At 47.6% G+C, this 26521-nt stretch overlaps 1 protein-coding gene across 3 annotated transcripts in view; it reads left to right on the plus strand.

Annotated features, from left to right (window-relative positions):
- Positions 1 to 26521, plus strand: part of GRIK4 (glutamate ionotropic receptor kainate type subunit 4) — a 483112-nt gene that overhangs the window by 447161 nt on the left and 9430 nt on the right. For 2 of the 3 annotated variants that reach the window (XM_032167730.2, XM_058446676.1), the window contains 5 exons: positions 65 to 174; positions 3959 to 4132; positions 8078 to 8243; positions 9615 to 9840; positions 14367 to 14495. In XM_032167730.2, coding sequence (XP_032023621.1) covers positions 65 to 174; positions 3959 to 4132; positions 8078 to 8243; positions 9615 to 9840; positions 14367 to 14495 — 805 coding nt within the window. The remainder of the gene's footprint in view (positions 1 to 64; positions 175 to 3958; positions 4133 to 8077; positions 8244 to 9614; positions 9841 to 14366; positions 14496 to 26521) is intronic. The other variant, XM_058446675.1, reaches the window with a different exon arrangement.

The raw sequence follows: 26521 nt of genomic DNA on the forward strand, positions 1-26521 counted from the left end.
GCCTGCCCCAAGGTCATGTTGACTGAATGTGTGCAGTGAATCTTGTTTTTGTCTCCATTTCCAGGGACGCAAACCCGGCTATTTCTCCTTCCTGGACCCATTTTCTCCGGGCGTCTGGCTCTTCATGCTTCTAGCCTATCTGGCCGTCAGCTGTGTCCTCTTCCTCGTGGCTCGGTACTCTCCTCTTCCCTTCCCTGTCCTTACACCGCCACCTCGTGTCCACCTCTGGGAACTGCATGGGGAGGGGGTGGGGAGGAGGAGAGGGGAAGGAGGAGTTGGGAAGATCTTGGTGTCAAACCAGAGGGACAGGGGAAGGACTGGGGGCCTGAAATGCTCTCTGCCCAGCTGTCGACCTCATGCTGCCCATCCAAACATTCCCCACTGTGCACGACGCAGACAGGTGGCTTGGCTTCTGCACCTCTGCGTCCTGTCCCTTCCCACTTCTCCCCAGACCCCCACCTAAGCCCCTTGCTTGTGTAGGAGCCCTGGGAAGAGAGGAGGGGTGGGTTTGGCAGGAAGATGACTCTCATTAAGCACTGTGCATTTGGCTGCCCTGGCATCAGTCATTGCCACAAAGGATCTGCCACAAAGTGCTGAATGACAAGAAACAGAGCCTGCACATCCGGACTGGGGGCACCGGGGGCTGCAGTAGAGCAGGCCAGGGAGAAGGCTTTCTCTGCAGAGAGCCTGGGTCTGCCTCTGAAAACACAGCCGCCTTGTCGAATGGGAACCATGGAGGCTGGTGGCGGGTGGCAAAGAGACGGGATGGAGAGAGGCATTTTCAAGAAGTGCTGAGTTGAGACACATGGGCCAGACCAGGGAGTGGGGAGAATAAGCCCGGCCCTATCCCCAGGAAACCAGGGGCTGCCCTGGCCCTATGGAAAAACCTGAGGAGCAGCCTGAGGCTGTGGCCTCCCAAGAGTGTGCACAGAAAAGGTAGTTTTGCTCCAGGCCACAGGCCGTTGGACCAGCCTGAGCTGCAGGAGAGCCAGCTTAACCCTCCAGAAGTGGGATGAGCCCTGGTGGCTCCCAGGCCACTCACTCAGGTCCCTGGTGCTGCGAATCCTCCACTTACTGCAGTGGAGGCTCACAAAGGGCTGTTATGTGGGAGCAGAGAACTACTCAGGAGGAGCTTCTGGAAATCTGCCCGTGGCTCTGTTTGCAGGTGTCTCTTCAGTTGTTACCTTTGCCTCCAGGCCACACTGGCAGGGCAGACAGTTTTAGAGTTAACATCCCATCTCTGTGGGGTGGGTGGGGTCTTCCCCTAGGGCATGTTCATTCACTGGATTGACAGGGGCACTTGGGGATGGAGCTGCCTCATGGTGAGCCCTAGGGAACCACGGGCTACCTAACCCCTGAGGGCACTTCCCAGACTGCCAGAGAAGGGTTGCATCAACCTGTTTGCACACACCTCTTCTAGTGGGGACCAAGGTCCCCAAGATCAGGAAGGTCTTTGGGGCCCACAAGATGCAGCCAACAAGAGACAGGCCTTGCTGACAACCTGGTCATTTTCAAACGTGGCAGAGTTTGCTGCTTGGGCACCACCAACCCCTCTCGGGCCTGTAGGCATGGCCACTGTTGAGTATCTGCTGTCAGTGACGGCCTGTGAGACGGGGAGCTAGCACGCTGTCTGACACCTCTCCTCTCCACTTTGCCACACTGCTGCCGCGTTAGGAGGCTGTCTACGTGAGCCCTGGTGCCACTGCTCTGTAATTCACACTTGCCCCTTGGATGTGAGCCCTTGCATGTGGCATGCCACAACACTCAGGTCACCTCAAGGCCCTGAAAAGTCTTGGGGCTTGGTGAGCAGATACATACAAGCCTGCTTCAGCACACCCGCAGCAGCCTAGAGCTTTCGACCAGCCCCTCCTCCCTCCCCTCCACATCCAAACACACCCCCTCCGGCATCTAGCATCACAGAAAGGTTAACAGAAAATGTGCTAAAAGGCTAACCATATGGCCTCTCTTTCTCACTACACACACACACACATGCACACATGCACGCACACACAATACTGGAGTCTAGGGTATTCTGTCTTAAGGTAGTGATTTTCACACATGGTTCTATGGACTGCAAAGGCTCCTGGGAGCAACCAGAGCCTTTGGGGGTGGAATGAAAAGAGGCTGGGCAGCCAGAGCCCTGGGTCCCCAACTCCTCCTCATCCAGACCAGCTCTACTTTTATTTCTTATATATTGTACTTCTGGGTAAGATTTTACAGGGAAAAAAAATGTCTGAAAACAACAGCTCTTAGGTAGCCATTCCCAAGAGAGCTGATCTTCAGAGTCCTGTAGGGGGCTTTTAGACATTTGAATTCCCAGGTCCCATGAGCTCAGGATCTCTAGGGGAAGGGCCTGAGAATCTGTATCTTTGAAGTTCTGCAGATCCCACCAATGGTCCATAGGCTTGGGAGCCAACAAAGTGGGGCACCAGAGTGCCAGCCAGCTCCTTGGGACCCGCACAGAGGGACAGAGCACATCTCACAGGTCAAGGGGCCAACGCTGACACGTTTGTGTTGTACTCAGGAAGGAGAGGCGTGGATGGAAATGGGAGGCAGCAACAGTGGGAACACTAAGTGCACATCAGGCCCAGTACAGGACGGGAAAGAGCAGTGTGAAGATAACACCGAGCACACAGCACCCCGCCTTCCTGGGGGGAGCACACCTGGCATACAGTTTCTCTCGTCAGAGCTGGAAGGCTTTGCGTACAAGATGGGCCAGGGCTGCAAGCATCTCCCTGGCGGGCAGGGGAAGAGCAGGCATTCTGGGCATCAGAGGGGCCATTCAGAGAGATGCCAGTGGCGAGGCTGAGAGGGAAAGCAGGGGAGTGTCCCCACTTCACCCCAAGGCACAGAGCTTAGAGCAGGCCTTCTCAGCCCCATGCATGCCTTACACTCACTGGGGAGCTTTAAACAAACACTGATATCCAGGCCCCACCTCAGCCAATGAAACCAGAATCTTTGGGAGTGGAACTCAAGCAGCAGCATTCTTTTTTTGAAAGCCTCTGGGGAGGTCTGAAACACAGGGGAGAGCCTGGCTTTAGACACCATCCAGGCCAGTGGCTCTCAGTGTGGACACTGGCCCAGTGGCGTCAGCATCATCTGGGAACTTGGGAATTCTTAGGCCTCCCCCCAGACTTACTGATGCAGAAGCTTTGGGGCTGGGCCCAGCCATCTGTGTCAGCACACTGGCTTGGTGGTTCTGAGGTAGGCTAAGGCTGGAGGGCCACTGCTCGAGGCTGAGGGTCTTCAAACCATGGTTCTAAGGGACACTAGTATCTCTCTCATCACCCTGTCACTGGCAGTGACAGAACACGCGGCTTCCCAGGCTGTCCACCTCTTGACACTCCTAGCCTCAGGGGCTCCACTTCATCTTTTTTTTGAGACAGGGTCTCACTCTGTTTGTCCAGGCTGGAGAACAGTGGTGGGATCTTGGCTCACTGCAGCCTTTACCTCCCAGACTCAAGTGATTCTCCCACCTCATCCTCTTGAGTAGCTAGGATTACAGGATTACAGGCACGCAGCACCACACCTGGCTAATTTTTTTGTATTTTTTAGTAGAGACGGGTTTTCGCTGTGTTGCCCAGGCTGTTCTCGAACCCCTGGGCTCAAGCAATCTGCCCGCCTCAGCCTCCCAAAGTGCTGGGATTGCAGGCATGAGCCACCGCACCCAGCCATCCTCTATTTTGTATTTTGGAGTTCCACATCAGAATTTATTGGGGGTAAAAATGTCTCTTTGATTAAAAAAAAGTTTGAGAACTATCAACCCAGTTCAACCCACTTAATTTTTTTTTTTTTTTTTTTTTTTTTTTTTGGTTGCGAAACTCCAAGTCCAGCAAAGGGAAGTGGCTTGCCCAAGGCCACAGGCCGGTCTCAGAGGTGAGACCAGCCAGGAGAGCCTGCCCATGTCCCTTCACACCCCGCCTCCGTGGCACTAGTGTATGTTCCTTTTCTCCCACAGGTTGACGCCCTACGAGTGGTACAGCCCACACCCATGTGCCCAGGGCCGGTGCAACCTCCTGGTGAACCAGTACTCCCTGGGCAACAGCCTCTGGTTTCCGGTCGGGGGGTTCATGCAGCAGGGCTCCACCATCGCCCCTCGCGCCTTATCCACCCGCTGTGTCAGTGGCGTCTGGTAAGGCCCCAGGCAGAGGTGAACCAGGCCAAGTGGGGTGGGGACACAAAAGGGGCCCTCTGATAAGCCGGCTCTAGCTGCTAGAGCCCCAGAGCCTCTGCCTCTTACAGCAGACCCACACAGGGAGCCGAGTGCTTTCTGCCAGCTCAGAAGCTTGGGGCAATGGATGGGGCCTGCTCTGTGCCATCTGGTCCCCTTCCCCTTACTCTCTGGGGTCTGGATGCAGAGGGCAGCCAAGGGAGGAAGGGAGAGGAGGTGACAAAACAGCCTTGATGAATTTTAGCAAAGCAATGGTAACTTCCTGACCTGAAAATGACCTGAGGTTTGAGAAGGCACATGCAGATTTATGCAAATATAAGCCTGCTGGCAGGAAGTCCCTGCAGGAGGAAGCCAGCCTGGCTGCCACATCACACCCCCTCTACCAGCCTTCTGAGGCTTTGTGTCTCTGCCCCTGGCTCTGGGGGCTTGCTGGCCTGTTCACCTCAGCAGGTGTGGGAAAACACAAACTCTTGTCGTTCAGAGTTGAGCAAATGATTCAATGTGTGGGAAAGCTCATTGAAAACTTGAAAGTGCTACGTAAACATATGGACTGATCATTGTTATTAGACCATTATGGGGGCAAAGGAAAAACAAAACAAAACAAATGTGTGTGTGTGTGTGTGTGTGTGTGTGTGTGTGTGTGTGTGTATGGCCTAGAGAGGCAAGTTTGCAGAGCACAACTTTTTGATCCTCTCTTAAAAATCTGCTGTGGGTTTGGCTGTCATAGCGTACAGGACTTACGACCTTGGTTCTCTCCCTTCCTTCTCAGCCTGTTTAGCCAAAGGAAAAGGAAAGGTGATGTTTCCACCCTTGAGTACTGGTGCCCAGAGTGGGTGGTCTGGACAGAATTACTGGAGGAGCCACTGGGCTGAGACAGCCACGCCTTCCTGTCTGGGGTTTCCATTTTCCCTGATAAACAACAAATGTAGCACGATTTAAACTTGGGCAGGATGCTTGCCTGTTACCAGATAGTTTAGAGAAGTCACTGAATAGATCACCATGGAGAAAGGGAGCTCAGGTCCCCAGGAAGAGGGATGGACGATCTCAGCAAGGAGAGTCACGGAAGTCCCACCCACAACATCCGGGAACCTGGGCAGAAGCCGTGGGAAAGGAGCATTTGGGGATGTCGATCTCCTTCTCCCTGGGGCTTTTCCTTCTGGAGAGTGCCTGCTCCCACAGATGGATGCAGCTAGAGCCCCACTGCCCACTTCATCCGCTTGTCAACTCCACCTTTACCCCAGGAAATCCCTCCTCCAGGACCCAGCCGTCCTGCAGGTTGCCGTGCCCTGAGGGGAGGACTCAGTGCTGCTTTAAATGGCTGGCCCCAGGTGGCTTGGTCACTGTTCCAGAGCGTGTGTGAGAAGGGGCTCAGCGCGAATGCAAGCCGCCGTGACAGGCCTGTGCCAGCCCCGACTCCAGGTGGTCAGTGCGCTTCTCTCCCAGCACACTAACAGTTCCTAGTTCTTAAATCAGGGCCTCGGTTTGGTCCGTTCCATGGAGGAGTGGGAGGTCAGAAGATAGGGCCATCGTGGCCTACCTCGGCCTCCTCAGCCAGAACACGTGATAGAAAACACCATGTCACTGGAGAGAATGCCAGTTTGACAACTGAAAATGCCCTTTGACACAGGAGCGAGGCTCCACTGACCCCTCCGGAAGCGGGCATCCTTCCCTTTCTCAGCAGAGCCGATGGGTTTGCACTGAGCTGCTTGTGCCCTCTGACCAGTTTCCTTGTGACCAATGGCCTAAATAGCCACCTGGGGTGTAGCCAGAGTGTAGCCAACTCTGAAGTCATGTCCACACCTAGGGCTCATTAACCCCGAGCACACACCACCACAGCTAAGCAGCTGCAGAGTGCTGGCTTCCTCCTGGGGACTGCCCACCCCAGGCCTCTTTTTAGGGATGGTCATGAGAAGCACCTTCCAATAGGGCAGAAGAGCTGAGGCAGGAGCAGGGAAAGCAGACCTCGGGCATGGAGGGATACCTGCTACTTACAGGTCACAGATAGGGAAGGCAGAAGGAGGCAGCCAGGTGATTTTCATCCCATATTCAGTCTGATGGTCTCTCTATACATTTCTCTATATCTCACATCCCTCTAGTCCTTTACAGATTGCTGATCACTCATGACATATTACTTCATTTTATCTCACAACTCTCCAGCGATAGGCAGAGCAGGCATGATTATCCCCATATATTTATTAGACAAGTAAATGAGCTCAGAGAAGGCGAGTGGTTTTCCCCACGGTCTCACAGTGGAACACAGCCAGAACCAAAACCCAGTTCACTCACCGGTGAACTGCCATGTAGACGTGCCCATCGAGTCAGAGGATGCCCCTGTTGCTTCACTCCTGGGGAGGCAGCCAGCAAGAGTTCTTATTCACAATGGCAAAAGAAGGGGCAATGGGACCTGCTGCTCTTGAAAATCTACCCAGCAGCGGCAAGTTGCCAAGTTCTGTGTGTTAATCACTATGCATTCATCGTCAGTGTCTCTATAATGGATAAAGCCTCATGAACTCAGGCTCCACTGATTCAGAATTTGTGATTCTCCATCCCAAACTGTGCTTAGATCTATCTTTGAGCCCCTTGGGATTGGGATGTAGATCCATACTGTTGACCAGATGGGAGAAGGCTTGTTTAACCTACTAAAATGAACACATAGTTTTTAATGGACTTAGCATATCTGCTGCCTGAGCTGCTAAATTATTCTAATTTTAAATGAGTTCTGTCTACTCAGTAAAACAATCTTCTAATTTGAAATAGCATGACCATTATAAGAGTATTTTCTAATTCCAGCCTTTCAGCAGTTCAAAGGTGCTTTTCACCAGGTAGTCTTTATTAAAGATTTTCTATTGTTACAATTTACAGAACTGGTTTTAAAATACAAATTTATCAGCTGGCACAGGGGCTCATGCCTATAATCCCAGTACTTTGGGAGGCTCAGGCAGGGAGACCACTTGAGCCCGGGAGTTGAGGTTGCATTGAGCCCTGATTAAGCCACTGCATTCCAGCCTGGATGACAGAGCGAGACTCTGTCTCCAAAAAAAAAAAAGAATTTATCGGCCAGGCGTGGTGGCTCACGCCTGTAATCCCAGCACTTTGGGAGGCCGAGGCAGGTGAATCACAAGATCAAGAGATGGAGACAATCCTGGCCAACACAGTGAAACCCCGTCTCTACTAAAAATACAAAAATTTGCTGGGCGTGGTGGCGCATGCCTATAGTTTCAGCTACTCAGGAGGCTGAGTCAGGAGAATCGCTTGAATCCAGGAGGTGGAGGTTGCAGTGAGCCGAGATCGCGCCACTGCACTCCAGCCTGGCAACAGAGCGAGACTCCATCTAAAAAAAAAAAAAACAAACGTGTTACTTGGCAGGTTGCTTCACTTCTCTGAGCCTCAATTTCCTCACCTGTAAAACTGGGATAAGAATTTTGCTTCCCTGAGCTGTAGGGATTAAGTGACATAGTGGATGTAGCTCGTGGTAGATGCTCAGTGCCTGGCGATGCACATTTGAAGGTTGGCTTCAGCACGAGGAGGCAAGGAAGCCATCCTGCTCTAGCTCTGAACAGAGCCCTTGTAGCTGGCACCCGCAGCTCATTCACTAGCTCATTTCTCAGTCTCCAAAACTGTCTCATGTGCATGGACTACACCTCTTTTGAATAATAACCCAATAATCATCTCCTTTAGGAAATAAGAAAAACAAATCAACTGTCTTCTTCCAGGCAGTGCTCACAAACGCGATTCATTTCTGTTGACATCATATGCCCTGCCTCCTTTCTCTTCCCCCACTAGGCTGAAAGCTCTTTCAGAATAAAGATGCCTGGTCTCTCCCATGTCACAGCAGGACTGGGGTCGGGGGCCAACACTCCAGGGGGTGCCCGGGCAATGATGACTTCCTCATCTTTTCCTACATAGGTGGGCATTCACGCTGATCATCATCTCATCCTACACGGCCAACCTGGCAGCCTTCCTGACCGTGCAGCGCATGGATGTGCCCATTGAGTCAGTGGATGACCTGGCTGACCAGACCGCCATTGAATATGGCACAATTCACGGAGGCTCCAGCATGACCTTCTTCCAAGTAAACCCCATTTGGTTGCTCACCAACATCGGGAATTGGGCAGAATAAAGTTGAGATGTTTGTCTGCTGGAGATAAAAACATCTCTCGTCATCTCATTATCTCTTTTGAACATATAGTTTGGAGCTCCACATGGGGCTCATTTATCTGCTGCTCCACAAAATACACCTGGAATGAGGTCCCAAAAGAACTTTGCGTTAATATCAGCCGGTGCCAGAGTGGTGGTACTTGAGACAATTTTAGGTCTAATGTAGTGGAACTATTTTTTAGTTGCCATAGTTTCATGTTTATATTATTGGCCATTAGAAAAATGTATATATATGCAGTGAATCAAACCTGTAGTTTTATTTATATTACTGCATAGAATGGGGGTAACACATACATTTACATTTTTAAAGTGATTTAAATCGTATAGGTAGTATTTAGACAGAGCAAGATTCACACACGAATGACTGAAGTTTGAGGAACACCAGCTTAAGACGAACTGGCTTCACTGATTCCAGACTTGATAGGTATCAGATAGGGACCCTGTTGGCTTCTTTGAGTTTCCCTTGCAAGGCTCAGGAGAAAGCCCTGCCACAGCGATGTGTTCGCTCTCAGGCAAACTGATTGATCGCCAAGCCTGACAGCCAGACCAGATGGAATAGTGGTTTTCATATGCCTTAAGCTCTCTTGGAAAGCAGGTTTCCCCTGGGGTTAAAAGGTGTCTAACCAACCTAATATCCAAGAAGTTCATTTTCGCATGAAACGAGTCCAGTGCCTTCAGCTTTCTGTTTTCCAGGCAAGTCTCAGTGCTTACTGGCACAGAGAACAGTGAAGTCATCATGCAAACACAGGGTTTGGATAGACCCCCAGAGTTCTCTGACTTGTTATTATTTGTAAAACAGCAGCCAGCATTGGATATGTGATTGATCAATTGGTTTAGGGTGGATAGAAAATAGTGAAACTGCTTCTTCAAAGGGTATCTCTGTATAGTCCTAAATGACCTTAAGTTCACTGCCCCAAATTGAGGGACAATGAAGGTACCCAACCAGAATTTCAGTTCTACCGGAAATGGAGGTTGGCAGTAGAAGAGCTCTTGAGGGTAGATGAGGCAAAACCAATTACCAATGGGGAAATCAGGACCTTAGTGCCCTGTTGCTTCCTCATCTTTCTATAAAACGTATCAAAGGCACAACTCCCTCTTCTGCCATTACACAGTGACAGTGAACATCTTGTGTTGAGAGACAGAAAGGGCAAAGGTTCTTGACTGTGATCAGCGGGTGGAGAAGCAGAAGGGCCGGCATCTTAAGGTGCACTTTGAGTCCCTCTCTTTTTAAACCAACGTTTCTTTCCTCTTTTCCCAATCCTGCTTCCTTTTGTTCTTTTCCCAGAATTCCCGCTACCAGACCTACCAACGCATGTGGAATTACATGTATTCCAAGCAGCCCAGCGTGTTCGTGAAGAGCACAGAGGAGGGAATCGCCAGGGTGTTGAATTCCAACTATGCCTTCCTCCTGGAATCCACCATGAACGAGTACTATCGGCAGCGAAACTGCAACCTCACTCAGATTGGGGGCCTGCTGGACACCAAGGGCTATGGGATTGGCATGCCAGTCGGTATGCGGGAGAGGAACAGCCTCTTTGGGTAGCTTTGTCCAGACAGGGTCAGGGTAGCTCAAACCACTGAATGCAGCATTGAATTCAGTACCCCCTGTTGCTAGAACCAGTTTAACAGTGACTTTAGGTGGGCATTCTAAAGTTTTTTTTTTAAAAGCAAACACACATATTTCCTTTAATCAACGACCAGTGCTCAATCCTTGATTATTAAAGAGCTAGTTGATTAGTTACTGATTGATTAATTGACTAATTTAAAGGGCTAATGCTAATTACTAAAGGGTATGTTAACGTCTTTGGTGTGTATTTAGGCCTTTTGTTCCTCTTCTTGCTTGCTTCCCCTTGGCCATTTCTCTGTTGATTGCTATCTCTACTAGCAGTGGGAAGAAGGATGAGATGGTAAAATTCAAGTCAGTTAATTTTGCTATTTGTTAGCATCACCAGTGAAAAGTTTACTTCTAAAGGAGACGGCCATGATTAGATCGAATGGCTTTCAAATTATTTGTGGATTTCACTGATCCACCTATGGTAGGTCGGTGTGGGTCATTGAGAAGGGGCAGTAACGCTCTAGTGTTCAGCCTGCTGACTGAGTGTCACCCCGTCTTGTTCTATTAATAGGAGGATAGAGATGTTTGGCTTCCAGAAAGGTATCCTAGCTGTGCTTTTTAAAAGGACATTCACACTTTGGACTTTGGGCCTTCCCCTACTAACAGAACCTCCCCAAGAAGATGAGGAGAGAACATGTTTAGCTGCTGTGGTGATTGTGAAGGGGATCTGAATGTTCCGCCAGCCGCTTCTGACATGCACCCTTCCCCCTCCACACACACCATAGAGAGCCGGTGCTGTTGAGGGTTGTGCTTGTATGAGGGTCTTCTTGTACAAGGCAACAGGGGAAGAAGCAGGAATCGAGGCCATCAGACTCTGGGAGAAAATGGGTATGTGGTATGCTCATCTTTGTAGTTACAGTACACATCCCTGCTGTTGATCTTTACCTTAGCTCAAAACTCTGTAAATTGCAGGATTCACTCACACCTGTGGGGTGTAAAGAGCACGGGCTCGGAGTCAGGCAGACCCCGGGATGTGTTCTGGTTACTGGCTGTGGTACCTTAGATGCATTCTTTAGCCTCAATTATCTAATTCATAAAATTAGGTTTCTAATACCTACCTTATGGGGTTGGGAGGATTAAACCTGATAATCTAGTTAGGTGCCTTACCTCAGTGTCTCACACTGAGCCTGCCTTGGGGGATATTAGTGTTCTTCTCATCTCTTCCATGGTTTCCTATGTTTTATTTATTTATTTATTTATTTATTTATTTATTTATTTATTTATTTATGAGATGGACCCTCACTCTGTAGCCCAGGCTGGAGTGCAGTGGCACTGTCTAGGCTCACTGCAACCTCCGCCTCCCAGTTCAAGTGATTCTCGTACCTCAGCCTCCCGAGTAGCTGGGACTACAGACGTGCACTACCACACCCAGCTAATTTTTGTATTTTTAGTAGAGATGGGGTTTCACCACGTTGGCCAGGCTGGTCTTGAACTCCTGACCTCAGGTGATCCACCCACCTAGGCCTCCCAAAGTGCTGGGATTGCAGGCATGAGCCACTGCTATTTGACAAAGGCAAATGACTTAAATTCTGATCAGAAACAAAGAAAATGAACATAGGTAATAATATGGTTCATCCCTGAACTCTGTAAATCATGGCACTAGGAGTTCTGTGAACTGTGAACTGGAGGCTTCACTCTGGGTACTCATAAACCTGCACACCCTCTATATGCTGTTATATCTCATTGGTGTCCACTAATAATATGGATTATGGACCCCTTTGAGAGATATACTCACTGACATTTTGTTTCAAGATGGAGGCGTGAACTGCAAAATGAATTTAAGGCACACCTTGATGATACTCTAGCAATTTAACAAATTCGACCTAAATTTCAAATGCTTCCAAAGCTTTCATGGAACAAAACTATGGAGAGTTGGGGTAAGACAGACTGCAACTCTAGACATTTTCATCAATAACCAAGGAAAAGTGGAAGGCAATGTGTTTGCTCTATGTCTGACATGACACTGTTTTCACATGTTATCTCACTTCATAGTCCCCCCTGCAAGATAGATGTGGTTATTCTCATCCTATAGAGGACAGAACTCAGATTCAGAGCAGACAGATTACTTGTCCAAGGTCACAGAATAGGTAGAGAAGCTGGGTGTGAGCTTAGGATGCTTGTCTCCAGTCCAGTAATTCATTTACCAGACCATGTTGCCAATGGGTCCTATCAGCTAGAAAGGACAGGATAGGTGGGAAGGTCTACTCTGAGCTAGCCCAGCTTCCCATATGAGGCTGGAAAGAACATTACACAGTTCATTGATGAGTCAGGATTTAGGTTCAGCTGGGAGTATGCCCAGGAGATGCAGGCATGTATATCATTCTTAAGTGGAATGTAAGAGCCTAACTATGGAATAAGCAGTGTGGTTGGACCCAGGAAAATTAAGAGAGACAGAACAAGGAACAAGATGGAAAATTAATCAGGTGGCTTAGGAACTAAGTAGGTAACCAAGGAGTAAGCAGAATAGGCCTTTCATGTGGCCCCTGGTGTGTTATGAGGTTGGGTTGAATATGTCTTGAAACTGCTTGAAATGCTTTGCTGGGCTAGACAGTTCTCTCTAAACCTGGAATGTTCATTAGTCTCACCACCTAACAACGTCTGTTAGACAACTCGTTCATGTGTCCATTCACTGCAGATGTGTAATAAGTACTTACCGTACTTGAAGCTCTGCTGGTGTTTGCCCATATCACTTGCACACATTCAGTGCTGCAGGCTTGCGGTTCGGGTCCAACAATGTGTAAGATGTGTAATAAGTACTTACTCTACATGAAGCTCTGCTGGTGTTTGCCCAAATCACATACACACATCCAGTGCTGCAGGCTTGGGGTTTGGGCGTCCAAGCATAGTTGTGTCTATAGTAGGGAAGGTTCTACTGTGGAGCCGTGGGCTTTCACAGTTGGAAGAGATCTGGGAGATGTTCTAGTTCGTTGCCTCTTAAAGTGTGGTCCATGGCCCAACAGCATGGACATCACCTTGGGGCTTGTTGGAAATGCAGCCTCTCAGGCCCCACCCCAGGTTTACTGAATCAGATTCTGCAGTTCAGCGAAACCCCCAGGTGATTGCAATGCACATGAAAATTTGACAAGCACTCATCTGTTTGTTCCAAGCTTCTGTCTGATCCTTCACGGTAGCCTTTCTCATCTGGGGCATCTGTCCACATCCAGCCTTCATAGAGTTTGGGCAAGGAAACTGGGCAGCTTAGTTGTTTTCCAGCCTCTTGGCAGCTTTTTCTTAATAATCTCAGGCCTCAGCCTTTGCTGGGACATTGAGCTTAACATGGTTTCATTTAAGCCTGTTTTTGTGATTAAACCTAAATTCTAGAACCAAAGCTCCTTGACAAAATTGCATTAGAAAAATTTAAAAAGAATGGTAGTGAACAGAAAAAAAGCCTTCTTTTGAGGAGGGAAGGAGGAATGGGAGAAACAGGGTGATGGACAGACAGTGGGTTCTCATGTGCTCAGCAGGCAGCGCTGAGGGTGGGGGACACCTGGTGACCTGATTCTAACACTCTGGAGTGGCTCTTCTCTCATTGATTGGTGACTTCTCTGGATAAGCAGTTGTCAGGTGTAATGTAGTGAGAGTTACGAGTGCCTAAGAAATTAATTCATTTATTTTTGAAACGGAGTCTCACATTCTGTTGCCCAGGCTGGAGTGCAGTGGTGCAATCTCGGCTCACTGCACCTCCATCTCCCAGGTTCAAGCAATTCTTCTGTCTCAGCCTTCTGAGTAGCTGGGGCTACAGGTGTGCACCACCACACCCAGCTAATTCTTGTATTTTTAGTAGAGATGGGGTTTCACCATATTGGCCAGGCTGGTCTTGAATTTCTGGCCTCAAGTGATCCGCCCATCTCGGCCTCCCAAAGTGCTGGGATTACAGGTGTGAGCCATCGTGCCCGGCTGTGAGAAATTAATTTAAATAAAGTAGAAATTGGACACACCTGACTAAGAGGTTTGTGTCACAGAAACACAACCTTTGGCCTCCTGGAGGTGGACGGGATGCTTTGCAGCCAGCGTCCTGTGTGTCGGTGGGCAGCTTGTTTAACTTGGATAGACCATCTTTTTAATTTAGAAAGTGGTGGTGCCCGGTTGGGGAGGTGGATGGCACAACTGCCTGGAAAGCCGTTTCTTGACCCATCTTGGGGTGTTTGGCCATGGGCTGGACGTGCCAGTCAGCATGGAGAGAAGGGAAGCAGAAAAGCCTGAGAACCCTGCATGAAGCCAGAAGTCCCTGCTCTCCTGGGGGAGCCCTAATGGAGTAGACAGCAGTGGCCCAATGGGCTCGCCACACCCGCTGCATCGGTCTATCCCCTCTCGAGGTGAAAGCAGGCAGGGTGGCCAGGAGGTGTGCCGGGAAGGGGAGCAGAGTGACACCTAACAGGGCATTCACAACCTGTGTCCTGGCCTCTCCTGTGACCCCCGCAGGCTCGGTTTTTCGGGACGAGTTTGATCTGGCCATTCTCCAGCTGCAGGAGAACAACCGCCTGGAGATCCTGAAGCGCAAATGGTGGGAAGGAGGGAAGTGCCCCAAGGAGGAAGATCACAGAGCTAAAGGTAAGGACGTTCAGGGCCATCCTCCTTCTGCCCTAGAGGACCAGAGTAGCTTGTTTCTCGTGTTCAAATTCCAGGTACACATAATGACTTCTAGGACCCATTGAGAACGGCCTTGGAAGGAACCTAGGTATAAACTGGGCTGGCGGGGGATCAAGTCTGTCCCAGGGTCTTGCATATCACAGGCACCCGGTGTCCACCCGGCTCCCAAGTCCTAGAGGCTCTGCCTCCGTGATGTTTCTTGAACCCAGCTGCCTCTGACCCCTAGCACCATGGCTTCTACCCTGGCCCATCATCTCACACCTGTGCATTCACAGTCTCCTGGTTTCAGTTTCCCATTCTTGTGTGTCTACAGTATATTCTCCGCTACTAGCCAGAGTGATCCTCTTTAAAAATGCAAACTCGATGGCAGCATTCCCCCGCACAAACCTCCCAATGGTTTCCCATCCCACTGGGAATAAAATTCAGGGCCCTATGTGATCCGTTCCCCTTCAGTCTTCCTCTCTTCTCTGTGGTCCCCAAGCCTCCCATCTGGCTCTTCCACCCCAGGGCCTGTGCACCTGTTCCCTCCTCCTGGCCTCCCCTCGAAGAGCTCTTCACTCCCACCCTACACATTTCTCTCCATCACCTTAATCCCACCTTGTTTCCCTTCTCAGACCTCATCGCTACCTGATATTGTATTTCTTATGTATTTGTTTACTTTCCACTTCCTCTACTAGAATGTAAGTTTCATGCGGGCAGGGTTGGTCATCACAGGGCTGCCCAAAGAGCCGGACATGTGGATATTTGATCGAATGAATGAGCAAATGTTAAATTAGGCTGAATAGAAAGCAGTCACTTACTGAGATGTATGGCTAAGAAGTGTTGAGGGTCCCTGAGCACCCAGGATTTTCTGTAGGGGAACACTTACCCTAGTTTGCCCAGGATAGTATAGTCTCGTTTCTATCTATTGTAGATCAGTTAATGCCTATAAATTATTTCTAGACAGCGTTCATTCTCAAAGTGGCCTGGTTTAGACAATAAATCATATGGTCATGTACCATATCTACTATTCCATCTACTGCAGCCTTGTTAAAATATGCAACAGATTTACCTGTCCACGCTCTGCCCGAGGAAGACAGCTGAGGAGTAGAATGAAGGATATCATGTGCTTGTCTTTTCTGCTCAGCATGAATGATTGTCCCTGATGAGACAGTGAATGAATAACTATGTGATTCTCAGTGTCTATATGTGGGTCTCTGTCTTGCAAGAAGAGGTCTCAAGAACATGGATATGTGGAGCAAGTATTTTTTATAATTTAAAGGAAATGCTGCCCTCAGAGGAACTGAGTGAGGCCACACACTTCTTGGCTCTTCGCTCCCCAAAGTCCAGAGCTGACCATGGGGAAAGCAGTGGACATGAATGGACACAGGGCCTGGGCCGACCTCATTTCAGTCTTGTCTCTACCAATTGCAAGTCTGTGAGTTTCAGCACATTAGTTAACAGCACTGAGCCCTCATTCCTTTATCTGTTAAATGAGTTCAGTAAGTAACACACTATAGGGCTGCTGTGAAGGGAGAGTGAAAAAGCACAGAGCTCGGCTCATCCCTGGGCCCAGTGTATCATAGCTGTGACTGATGTGCACCCTAGCACCATGCTCTGCTGCTCTCAGAACTTCAGGGCAGTCTGATTCCATCAGCTGCCTGCAGAGGAGTTACTTTCAAGGGTCAGCCAGCCATTCCATCAACAGGGATATGTTGAGTGACAGTGAGGAGTCCCAGCACATCACTTCACACTCCTGGGAATAAGAAAGCTCTACAGGCTTACCAGCAAGCATCTTAAAATGACTTCTGGAAACAAAATTAACTTACTTGAAGTGGTTAGCAAACAATTCTTGACACTTGCCAAATTACAGTTAAATACTGGGGGGTGAAATGTGGAGATTACTTCTGCTTGTTCAGAGTAAAAGAAAAGGGGGGAGATGCAGAAAAAAGTGTCAAGACACTTTTGTGGATTGGATAGAATGAACTAGATTTTGAAAATGTCCAGGACCTGAATAGGTCGACACCATGGGAGGAGGGCATTGCAGGCAGATATGCACCTTGAAGATGGATGTGGGGCAGAAGTCAGCGCAGTGGGCAGGGCTGTGTGCAGGGGTGCTGGGTGGTCCATGTGGAACAGAGAAGAATTCACATTTGGGAGTTGGGTTGTGTAATGGGTTTGTACTAGGGAAGGTGTGGGTAGCAAAATGCTCCTCCACTCCCTCCCCCAAAAGAAGACACATGGATTGGAAACATGTGGCCGGACCTGGAATAGCTAAAATAAAGTTGGATGATTGTCAGCATATGTTAATGTTGCTGTATGATAACAATGAGCTAAAAGATGGCGGGAAAGAGCACCATCTCTCCTCCATCTGCAGGGAAACAGCAGTGGTATTGTGCTCTGGAGCTTTCTAAAGTGGAAATGGAGAGGTGAACCTGGGGCCTAGAGCAGAAGGACCTTCTGCTTATCAATCCTTCCTCTGATTGATAAGTGAAATACAAGAAATGTCTAGGTATCTTTCTTCCTAGAAACCCTTGATCTCCCTCTCCCCTCACCACAGTGGGTTGAGGGCCTTCTGTGACTTTGGACAGAGCACTCAATGCACTATGCTGCAATCTTGGTTTCCTCTACTCAGCTGCTGGCACCTTAGACCCAGACCCAGTCTCATTTGCTTCTGTGGTCCTAGCCTCCCCAACAGAGCCAGGCACATAGTAGTTACTCAGTGTTTGTGGGATGTGTGATGAAAACTGCTGCTAGCTGTCGGAAGCTACCAATTGTTGTGTTTTCCTGGGTCATGCTAATGTGACTCATGAGACTGTGCTTGGAGTTACTTTCCCAGATAGCCCTCGCACCAGGAGCTGTCCGCTCACACTCAGTTGTTCCTCTGAACAGCTGACAGAAGGCGTGCAATGGTGCAGAGGTGCTGGAGAAGAGGGAGGCTGGAGCCACACAGGAGTGGCCAGGGGCAGTGCAGGGACCCTCCAAAGGATCCTGTCGTTGACCCATCAGGTCCAGGCCGCAAGCTCTGGTCAGCTCCAAGTCTCTCTCCTCTCCTCCTCCTTACTAGTCTGGGATTTCCTGCTTTTCTTTCATTTTTCAACCCTATTCCATTTGATCTCTTGAGCTTTGTTTCCCCTTTAGACTTGCTACTGAGTTGATCGCATCTTTCCAGTTCCCCTTTTCCTCCCTGAACCCTAAATCCAGCCCCAGGACCTCCTGCTTTGTGTACTTAGTGGAGGAGCAGAGGGCAGCCCCATTGGCAAGCTCTGGGAAAGGGATCCAGGATCTCGGTGCCTTGCAGTCTCCACTCATGGACCTTGAGTTAGACCATCTCTCCCATTCCAGATCTCACTCAAAGTCCAAGGACCCTTTCTTTTGTTCATCCCTCCCCACCTACCTCTTAAGAATGGAGCTCATGAAATGTTTACCCTCCTGCATACGTGTTTGTTCTACTGATAGTCACTAGGGTGGTTCTCTTCCCCGCGGCAGTTTTGATAGGTTTTGAATGGACATTGGGTCAAATGAACTCCACTCCGTAGATGCCCTTGTGATAGTAGACACTCTGAAACATCTTTGAGCCTCAGTTTCCTTCTCTGGAAAATAGAGGTAATAATAGCATGGCCACCTCCCAGGGCTGTTGTGAAGGTTGAATAAGATAAATCATGTTAAGCATTCAGCAAAGTTTATGGCAATGAATTTTATTCCAAAATCTAGGCCTGAACAAGCAATTAAGGCACAATGAGAGATTTGAGTAGTGTCCCCAAGCTGCGAATGTGCCCATCCATCCATTCTCCCTAAGGCTGAAGGGCTCTTCAAAAATCAACACTTAAGACATATATTTTCTGTCTGTTGACATTATTCCCCCCCATAGACAATAAGCAACTCAAGGACAGGGACTGTGTCTTATTAATTTTTGTGTCCCAATGCCCAGAACATCACCTGCCATCAGTATTTGATGAAACAATGAACAACAAATAAATAGATAAATGAACAAGTGAATGAGCAAGCGTCTCAAAGTCCTCCTGACTTTGGAGGAGGAAAAGTCTGGAAAGCCTTATCTTATGATTGTTTCCTTTCAAACGGGTGCCCAGCACCCCAAGTGTTGCAATGGAAAGTATTCATGTAGTTCTTGTTGCTGCCAACAAACAGCATGGTAAACTACTGTGTACCAGGCACTGTGCGAGGCTCTGAAATTACCAAAAGGAATACAACCTGGCCTTGCCCTTAAGAGGCTTAGAAGCTAGAGAGAGGCACAGATAGTTGCTGTAATGGTTGCAGTGTGGGAGGGTTTTAATAGCGGTATAAAGAGAATGTCTGGAAGCCCAGAAGAGGAAGTGATGAATTCTGTGGAATGGTCAGGGAAGGTTTTAAGGGCACATGGGCTGGACTTGGAAGCATCCCTTAGGAATCGCTGCTTTAGGACTGTTGTGAGGCACAGGTGTTACACTGAGAACTCGGTTTGAATAGGTAGGATGAGGTTGGTCTTAAGAGATTGTTGAAAACCGGGTAAAAGTACTTGGACTGCAACCAATCTGTCTCACGCTTTTTCACAGGAGGAACCAAAAGCAGAGGAGACTAAATGGGAGCTGTTGGGGATCTAGGACATTGTCTAAAGCAGCCCACTTGTTCGGAATTTCCTGGAAGTCTTCTGTTCTGTCCTAAAAATACATGTGAATTTTGCATCTTACTCTGTAATACAGGCATATTTATTTAATGTAAGAATGTGTTTTCCCACCCAAACCCTAAGTAAAATCAGTGTCCCAGGAAGATGCCGCATCATCATGCCACAGCTTTGCCAGACTCCTTGGCACACCAACAGTGCCCTGGACTGGGTTTGGGAGAATTGACAGTAGCCTTCAAAGGTTCTGGGGTGAGATGTGGCACAAGGAAAGCTGGTGGGGTGGGACGGAATTCTGAGCTCTTGGCGGCATTCATGGTCCCAGGGGATAGTTATTGCCTCGGGAGAAATCAAGTCAAATTATTGGCTTTAAGTTCCAAAATAAGTTCTTAAAGCTCACAGCAGAAATAATGTCCTTGGAGAACAAGGTTTTTGATTTGCTAGAGAAGTATTTTGGAATATAGAAGGTCAATTCCTAATAGGATCTGGGCAAAAAGTTAATGCTAGAAGTTAGAGTGAAAAAAAAAGAGAAAGAAATAGAAGAACCAGGCCAACCAGGCCACCAAGTCTGCAAATCAGATAAAAGGATGCCCTGGCCAGGACAGGAGCTTCTGAGCAGAAAAGGACATGTTACAATGGGGTTGGTCCCTGCCCTCCTGGGAGCTGGAGAATGGCAGATATAACTCCCAGAATTAGCTGGATATTCCAAGAGTTCTAAAGAGATTTTTACTTGTGCAGGGGCTGTGGGTGGTACATGTGGAGCAGAGAAGAATTCGCATCTGGAGAGTTTGGCTGTGTAATGGGTTTATACCGTGGCATGACGCATATTTCTGGAGTTTGGCAAACCCCAGAAATATGTGCCATGCCTTAGTGAAGTGGGGGACATAAGAGGCGGTGCATAGGGACCCAAGGCAGAGGGCCCAGTGAAAGGCCTGAGTTTTCTTTAACTCCAGACAAAGATATTGGAAATCTAAGTGGACTACGGCATAAGACCAGACACCCATCCCCACCCCAATACAATGACACAACCGCAAACCTGAAATACATCCCAGGAAGAAGAGGGAATGGAGAAGACACTGGATTTAAGTGAATTTAAACATGAAATGACTGAAAATTCTCTATGTTTTTGGCCATGTGGTGGAAATGGATGTTGGAGGTGGAATAGAAATATAAAGTTATAATTGTTGCAGTTGTTGGCCTTGGAAACAGTTCTGCATCCACAGAGGTTTAGATGGTTCCACAGTTTTTGGAAGGCTGTGCTGACAATAGAGTTCAGGATGGAGGGAGAGGGGAGCAGAAAGGGAGATCAGGCTTCCAGGAAAGATGGAAAGAAGTGAACAGGAGGTCTCTCTCCACCGCACTTTGGGACCAAATGTTCCCTGGCATGAAGACGAGAACTGAGCAGATGAAAGGGAAAATAAACAGTGGAAGTCATCCTGTCCAGGTCCCAAATGCATCCGAAGATTTCTGGGTGCTATCAGCCAGCCAGTGTTAACTTGTCTCTCTACGGTCATCCTTTGGAACAAGAGGTTGAGCTATATTAATAAGAGGCAATGTTTCAGAGTGGGGCTGTCTGGGAGATGCTATGCAAATCACTCTGAAAGCCAGGACTTTAGCTACTGTCCCAGCCATAGCTGCTAGTGCCAGTTTAATGTGGCGGCCCCATTTGTGCCATGGCTGGAGCCCAAGCAAACATTACTCAGAGAGGCTAAGAGGCTTCTTGGCCAAGCGAAACTGCACATGACCTCTTCCAAGCCAAGTAAGAAGCACTAGCCTGAAATGGGAGGTGCCGTTGCTTGGTCTCTCTGGTAAATTAGCTGTCAAACTTACTATGGTATATAATTCATTGTTCAAGGGATTTGGAAAAACACGACCGACGTGACCCAAAGATCTCTTCCCTTAAATCTTTTTTTTTTTTTTTTTTTTTTGAGACAGATTCTCATCCTGTCACCCAGGCTGGAGTGCAATGGCACGATCTTGACTCACTGCAACCTCCACCTCCTGGGTTCAAGCGATTCTCCTGCCTCAGCCTCCTGAGTAGCTGGGATTACAGGTGCATGCCACCACGCCCAGCTAATTTTTGTATTTTTAGTAGAGATGGGAATATCACCATGTTGGCCAGGCTGGTCTCGAACTCCTGACCTCAAGTGATCTGCCCCTCTCGGCCTCCCAAAGTGCCAGGATCACAGGCGTGAGCCACCACACCCGGGCTTTAAGTCTTTAAGTGTTCACCAAGAATCAAGACCTAGGAACATTTTTTTCCTGTGTCTCAGACTGAACAGAGGGCAGTAGTTTTCACCTGCTTTCCCAAGCAGCTCTAAATTTCTTTTTTAGAATTTGAATCAGTTGGCTTTCACGTGTGCCTAAAGGAAGGAGAGAAATATGGAACGGGCAGAGAGGGATAGAGGTGAAAGGAACTATGAGTGGGTCTGTTTTTCGGAGACCTCTGAAACTGAGAGTGGCTGCAGTTTTAATTAGAATGTACCAGACGATGCGCCGGTGCCTGACCTAATCCTTTTCTACTTTGTTATCCTATTAAAATGCGAGAAATTTCAAAGAAAAGGAACTGGTGCTTACCCCACTTCTAATCCAATATTACAGCTCAAACATTACTGCCAAATTCCAGAGAAGAATCCTAACGTTGTGGTGATGCCCCCAGTCCCGAGTCTTTCGCCAGGTCTTGCTTGCCTCTGGTAAGAGCCACAACGTTACCCCTTCGCTTCCTCGCCCCTCTGACTCTCCCTGCCCGTAGCTGGGTGGCTGTCCACCTCCCTACCTCGCTAAAAAAACGAAAAGGCAGATCCTGTGGAAAACTGGAGATTACAAAAAGGAACAGGCTCCATTCCAAGCTGTTTCATTTTCTTCTGCCTTTTCTTTTCAAAAAACACTTATTTATTTATTTTCTCACTTAGCTGCTATAAAAAGAAAATATCACTAGCCACTCACAGATGCCGGCATCCCAATTCAAGGAGATTGGATTACTGAAGTCTTTGCAGAACAATTGCTAGACAAAAAGGTGGTCGGTGAACTCCAAGGAAATTAAATACCTTTATCTTGAAAAACACGAGCTCACAATGGGGCTTCAAAGGAACATAAATACACCACCAGGCTGTGAAAATCAGGGTTCCCTTTCAAGAATGGAAAAGAGGCCAGTGGCATTGACTCGCAGAATCCTTGGAAAACAGGAAGTTTGCTGTCTGGCACGGTGGGAATGGAAGTGTGAGACATCTTAGTAAGAGTGGGGGTGAGTGATGGGAGTGGAGGGGGCCCCGGGGATGCTTCCCTCTCTCTTCTCATGGGATCCAGCGTGGTTATCCTGGTTCTCTGGTTTCTCTGGAAAGAGCCAAGGCTGGAAACCTGAATGTGGGAATTTAGATAGTGTTTCAGAGAGATGCTGTGGAGGAAGCCTCTCTCTGATCAAATTAGATCTATTTTTGAGAGAGAGAAACTCCAGAGGGATTTCCAGAAACTGTGATCAGAACAGAGGCAAATGGTGGCCCCATGAGTCTGCAACAAAGCAGGTCAGAATTGTCAAGACTTCAGCTCACTGTTGTCTGGAAACTGGGCCAAGATTAAGCCAACAAATCATCGATTCAAACATGCAATGTCATGTTCTGAAGGACAGAAGGGGATTTTATAAGCTGAGCTGTAGCTCACATGTAGACCCCCTCACCTCTGCCCTGTGTCCCTCTAGAGGATCCCAGGAATGTGTTCAGTCATTAGGATACCAGGTTGAGGTCTGTAATCACCCCCTTGCAGCATGAGTGGATGCCCAGTGACTAGGAGAGGTGGTGTGGAGTAGATGGGAGGGGCCTGGCATCAGTTTAGATCCGGGCACTTCCACTTGTCAGCCGTGGAACCTTGGGCAAGTTACCTAACTCCTCTGCACCTTGGTTTCCGTGTCAGAAAAATGGAGGTAAGAGTAGTGCCCATTTCACAGGGTAACTGTAAGGATTGAGTTAAAACATTTAGCAGCTAACTTTGCTCATAGTAAACACTCATAAAGGTCAGCTTTATATTTATACAGAGCATTAGCTTTGGAATCAAATTGATCTAGAATTCATGTTAGTTATGAAAACATGAAAAACTTAAGTTCTCTGAATTTCTGTTTCTTTAACTGTAAAGTGGGGACAATGGGCCTTCTCTGTGGTGTTTTTAATGATAATTGAATGAGATAGCAAATGAAAAATGAGGCACTTGAGCTCATATTTTGATGGATTATAAGCAACCTCCCATAGCTCATGTTTGGATAAATTGCAAAATTTATCAAATACCTCTCCCATCCCTCTTCTAGTTTGAGTCCCTTTTGCCTACTTTCCTCCCATTATTCTCTCCAGAATCTGCTAGGTCTAGTCACCAGATGCCTTGGTGAATGCAAGAAGAAATGGCAAACTTACCATTTCAACATGATGAATCACTTTGAATTTTCTGGGAAGATCATGTAGGTCAGTTTATATCTGGGCACATAAAGTTGCTATTTACAATAATAAGTCCCTGGAGATCAGACTGTTTGATACACTTGCATGGCTATAGGTGAATATAGTTCTCAAATAGAAAGTGCTTGAAAGCCATATGGTTCCAAGAATCCATGTTCTTGTCCAATGCTCTTGATGAGCCAGTGTAGCACAGAGCTTCAGCACCTAGCATAGTGCCCAGCTCATGGAAGCTCTTCAGTCAAGATCTGTTGACCAATGTCAAAGAGCAAATACATTGTCTCTTGCTGGGATCTCGTGGCACTAGTCAGTCCCCTCTCTGTGCAAGTGGATTCTCTGCACCTGCCTCCATGGCTTTTGTGGCCTCTGCCTTTTTTCCCAGCCTTCCCTCACTTTTTGTTCAAAAGGGGCTTTCCCTCTGTATTTTAGTCGCAGATTTCCACAGTGGTTCGTGGAGATATGTGAGTGTTTTAAGGGCTAGGACACGAGTGGACCTGAATCCAAGAAGTGGTTATTAGCCAGACGGAACCAAAGGAAGAGCAGGTGGGTGGGTGGAGATTCACATCTCTTCACAGGTGCTCTCTTGTAGGGTGCCATTCCCCTTTGTAGTTCAAGAGACAAAGAACATTATTCATTTGTATTTGTGAACTATCATTTTGTGGGCAAAATATTTGTGGGCAATCTGCGGGTGACACCAAGGTTAGTATTTAGCCAACCAGGAGTTTGTGGGGAGAGCGTGATTCTATTTCAGTGAATGCAACTGATTGCTGAGGCAGAGCTGAGCCTCAGAGACTCAAGTGTCAGGAGAAAGTCCCGGTTTGTAAAGCCATCTGCCTGCATGGCTTATGTGTGGTCCCATCTGAAGAAGGGAAGGAAAGAGATGACTAGATGTCTTCCCAGTCCCCCTTGCCAGTGCTGAGGCATCTGTGAGTGCCGCATGGGCCTTGTAGGCTGGAGGGAGTTCACATCAAGGGCCCATTCTGATGAATGTCGATGTGCTGTGGAAGGCATTTGACTTCTAGAGAATGACTGATGACAGTGTTAAATGGAACTGCTGCGCTCTCCGAACTCTCCCTTCCCACTCCCCGCTCCATCTGTTTTTCAACTCTGACTCTGCCAGCAATCTATTCTTGCTTCCTCTTTCCAATAACTTCCTCAAGGCACGAATGGTATACAAGCCTTGCTTCTATGAGGAGGAGGCCACTCAGCCAGGAATCAGGATGCTGGAGCCAACACCCATGATTAACATGCTGGCCATGAAATGCGAGAAGCTGGGAAAGAAAGACTATGGGGTGTTTCAGTGACTCATGGTTTCTACCAGCCTCCTGTTAAACCTCAACTCCCCTCAAAGCTTTCCATGATCTAATAAAAATTATTCCAGTGCAGACCACATGCCTGTTAATAACTCTCCCAATACCCCCACCCAATACAGGCGGTCCATGTTGTGAATTGCTCATGTCAATATTCAGTCCCCTTTAGCCATCACTCAGTACAGTCTGGGCCATCTTCCTCTGTGACCAGGCTGGAGCACTCAACCAGGGCGGAGCACTCAACTAGGGCTGTCATGTTTTACCATTATTTCAAACCAAATTTAATTAAAAAGGAATACATATGAGTCCAGAGCTTTTGGTAATGCAGCCCTCTACATCTGGAATGTCTTTATCCTCTTTCTTTCTGCTCATTCTTTCCATAAACATTTACTGAGCTCCTATAATGGGCCAGGTACCATGACTGTGAGGTTATAGAGTTGAACAAGGCATGGTTCTTCCCCTCAAAAAAAACTCACAGTGTAGTGGGAAATCCAGATATATAAACTAGTGTATTATTTTATGCATAATAGTGATAAACAAGGTATTATTAGTAAAACACAAAAGTAGTATACCTAAAAGTCAGGTAAAAATAGAGAAGACAGCCTGGAGGAAGTGACCTCTGAGCTAAGTCTTAAAGCGAAGGTTGAGGTTAGCCAGATGTGTGTCTGGGGAATAGGGGTAGGTTCCAGGCAGAGGAATTAACAGGAGCAAAGGTATGGAAGGTAGGACCAACGATGCTGTGTGCTGGGAACTATAAACAATTCTGTGTTACTTGAGAATGTGTCACAGTTAGATTTTGTACTTCAGAAAGATCAGTGAGGCAACTGTGGCGTGCGGAGTTGGGGAGGAAACAGCTACAGGCAGGGAAATAATTTTAAAGGCTACTGCAATAGTCCAAGCAAGACATGGTGGGTGCCTGAACTAGGGAAGTGGCAGGAGGAATAGAGAGAAGGGTAAGAAATTGAAAAATATTTAGGAGGCCAAATCAGCAGGACTTGGTAATAGCCAAGACATGGAGGAGATTGGAAGAGAGCGATGAGAAATGGCTTTATAAAAAGCCAAGATGGGGGTGTGACTGACAATGTCAAGTGCTAACAAAGGTCATGCAAGATCAGGTCTAGAAAATTTCCATTAGGCTAGAAACAAAATGTTCATTGGTGACCATAGCAAGGGTGGTTTTAGTGGTGCAAGACAAAATTGCATGGGATGAAGATTGAATCACAAGAACAAAAGTGTATTCAAAACAGAATCATTTTCTCCTTTAGATCTCATAGACAGAGTTACTTGGAGCTTAAAAGCTTTTTGAGTGTCCAAATTATGTTTGAAGTCTGAATAAAAAGTACTGGCTTCAGAATGCAAAAAGGAAACTGCAAAATTAAATTGACATGTTTAATTAAATATCTCCAAAATGTAACGTTGTTTCAACTTCATTAATCTTTAAATTTAATATTTGTAAAAACTTCATTACATGTAGAAATAATTTTTTGGTTAGATTTTTAACTTTGCAACATTCTTTTGTATGTATGTGCAATGATTGTTGAGAAATCACAGCCAATTGTAAGTTAACTGTTTCTTGCCACTCAGTAATATCAGAAGCAAAGATTTTTAAATGCATTTAACATAAGATGTGGGTGCATTTTGTTCTAC

Source organism: Hylobates moloch, unplaced genomic scaffold (assembly GCF_009828535.3).
Source record: "Hylobates moloch isolate HMO894 unplaced genomic scaffold, HMol_V3 SCAFFOLD_11, whole genome shotgun sequence".
NCBI classification, from domain to species: domain Eukaryota; kingdom Metazoa; phylum Chordata; class Mammalia; order Primates; family Hylobatidae; genus Hylobates; species Hylobates moloch.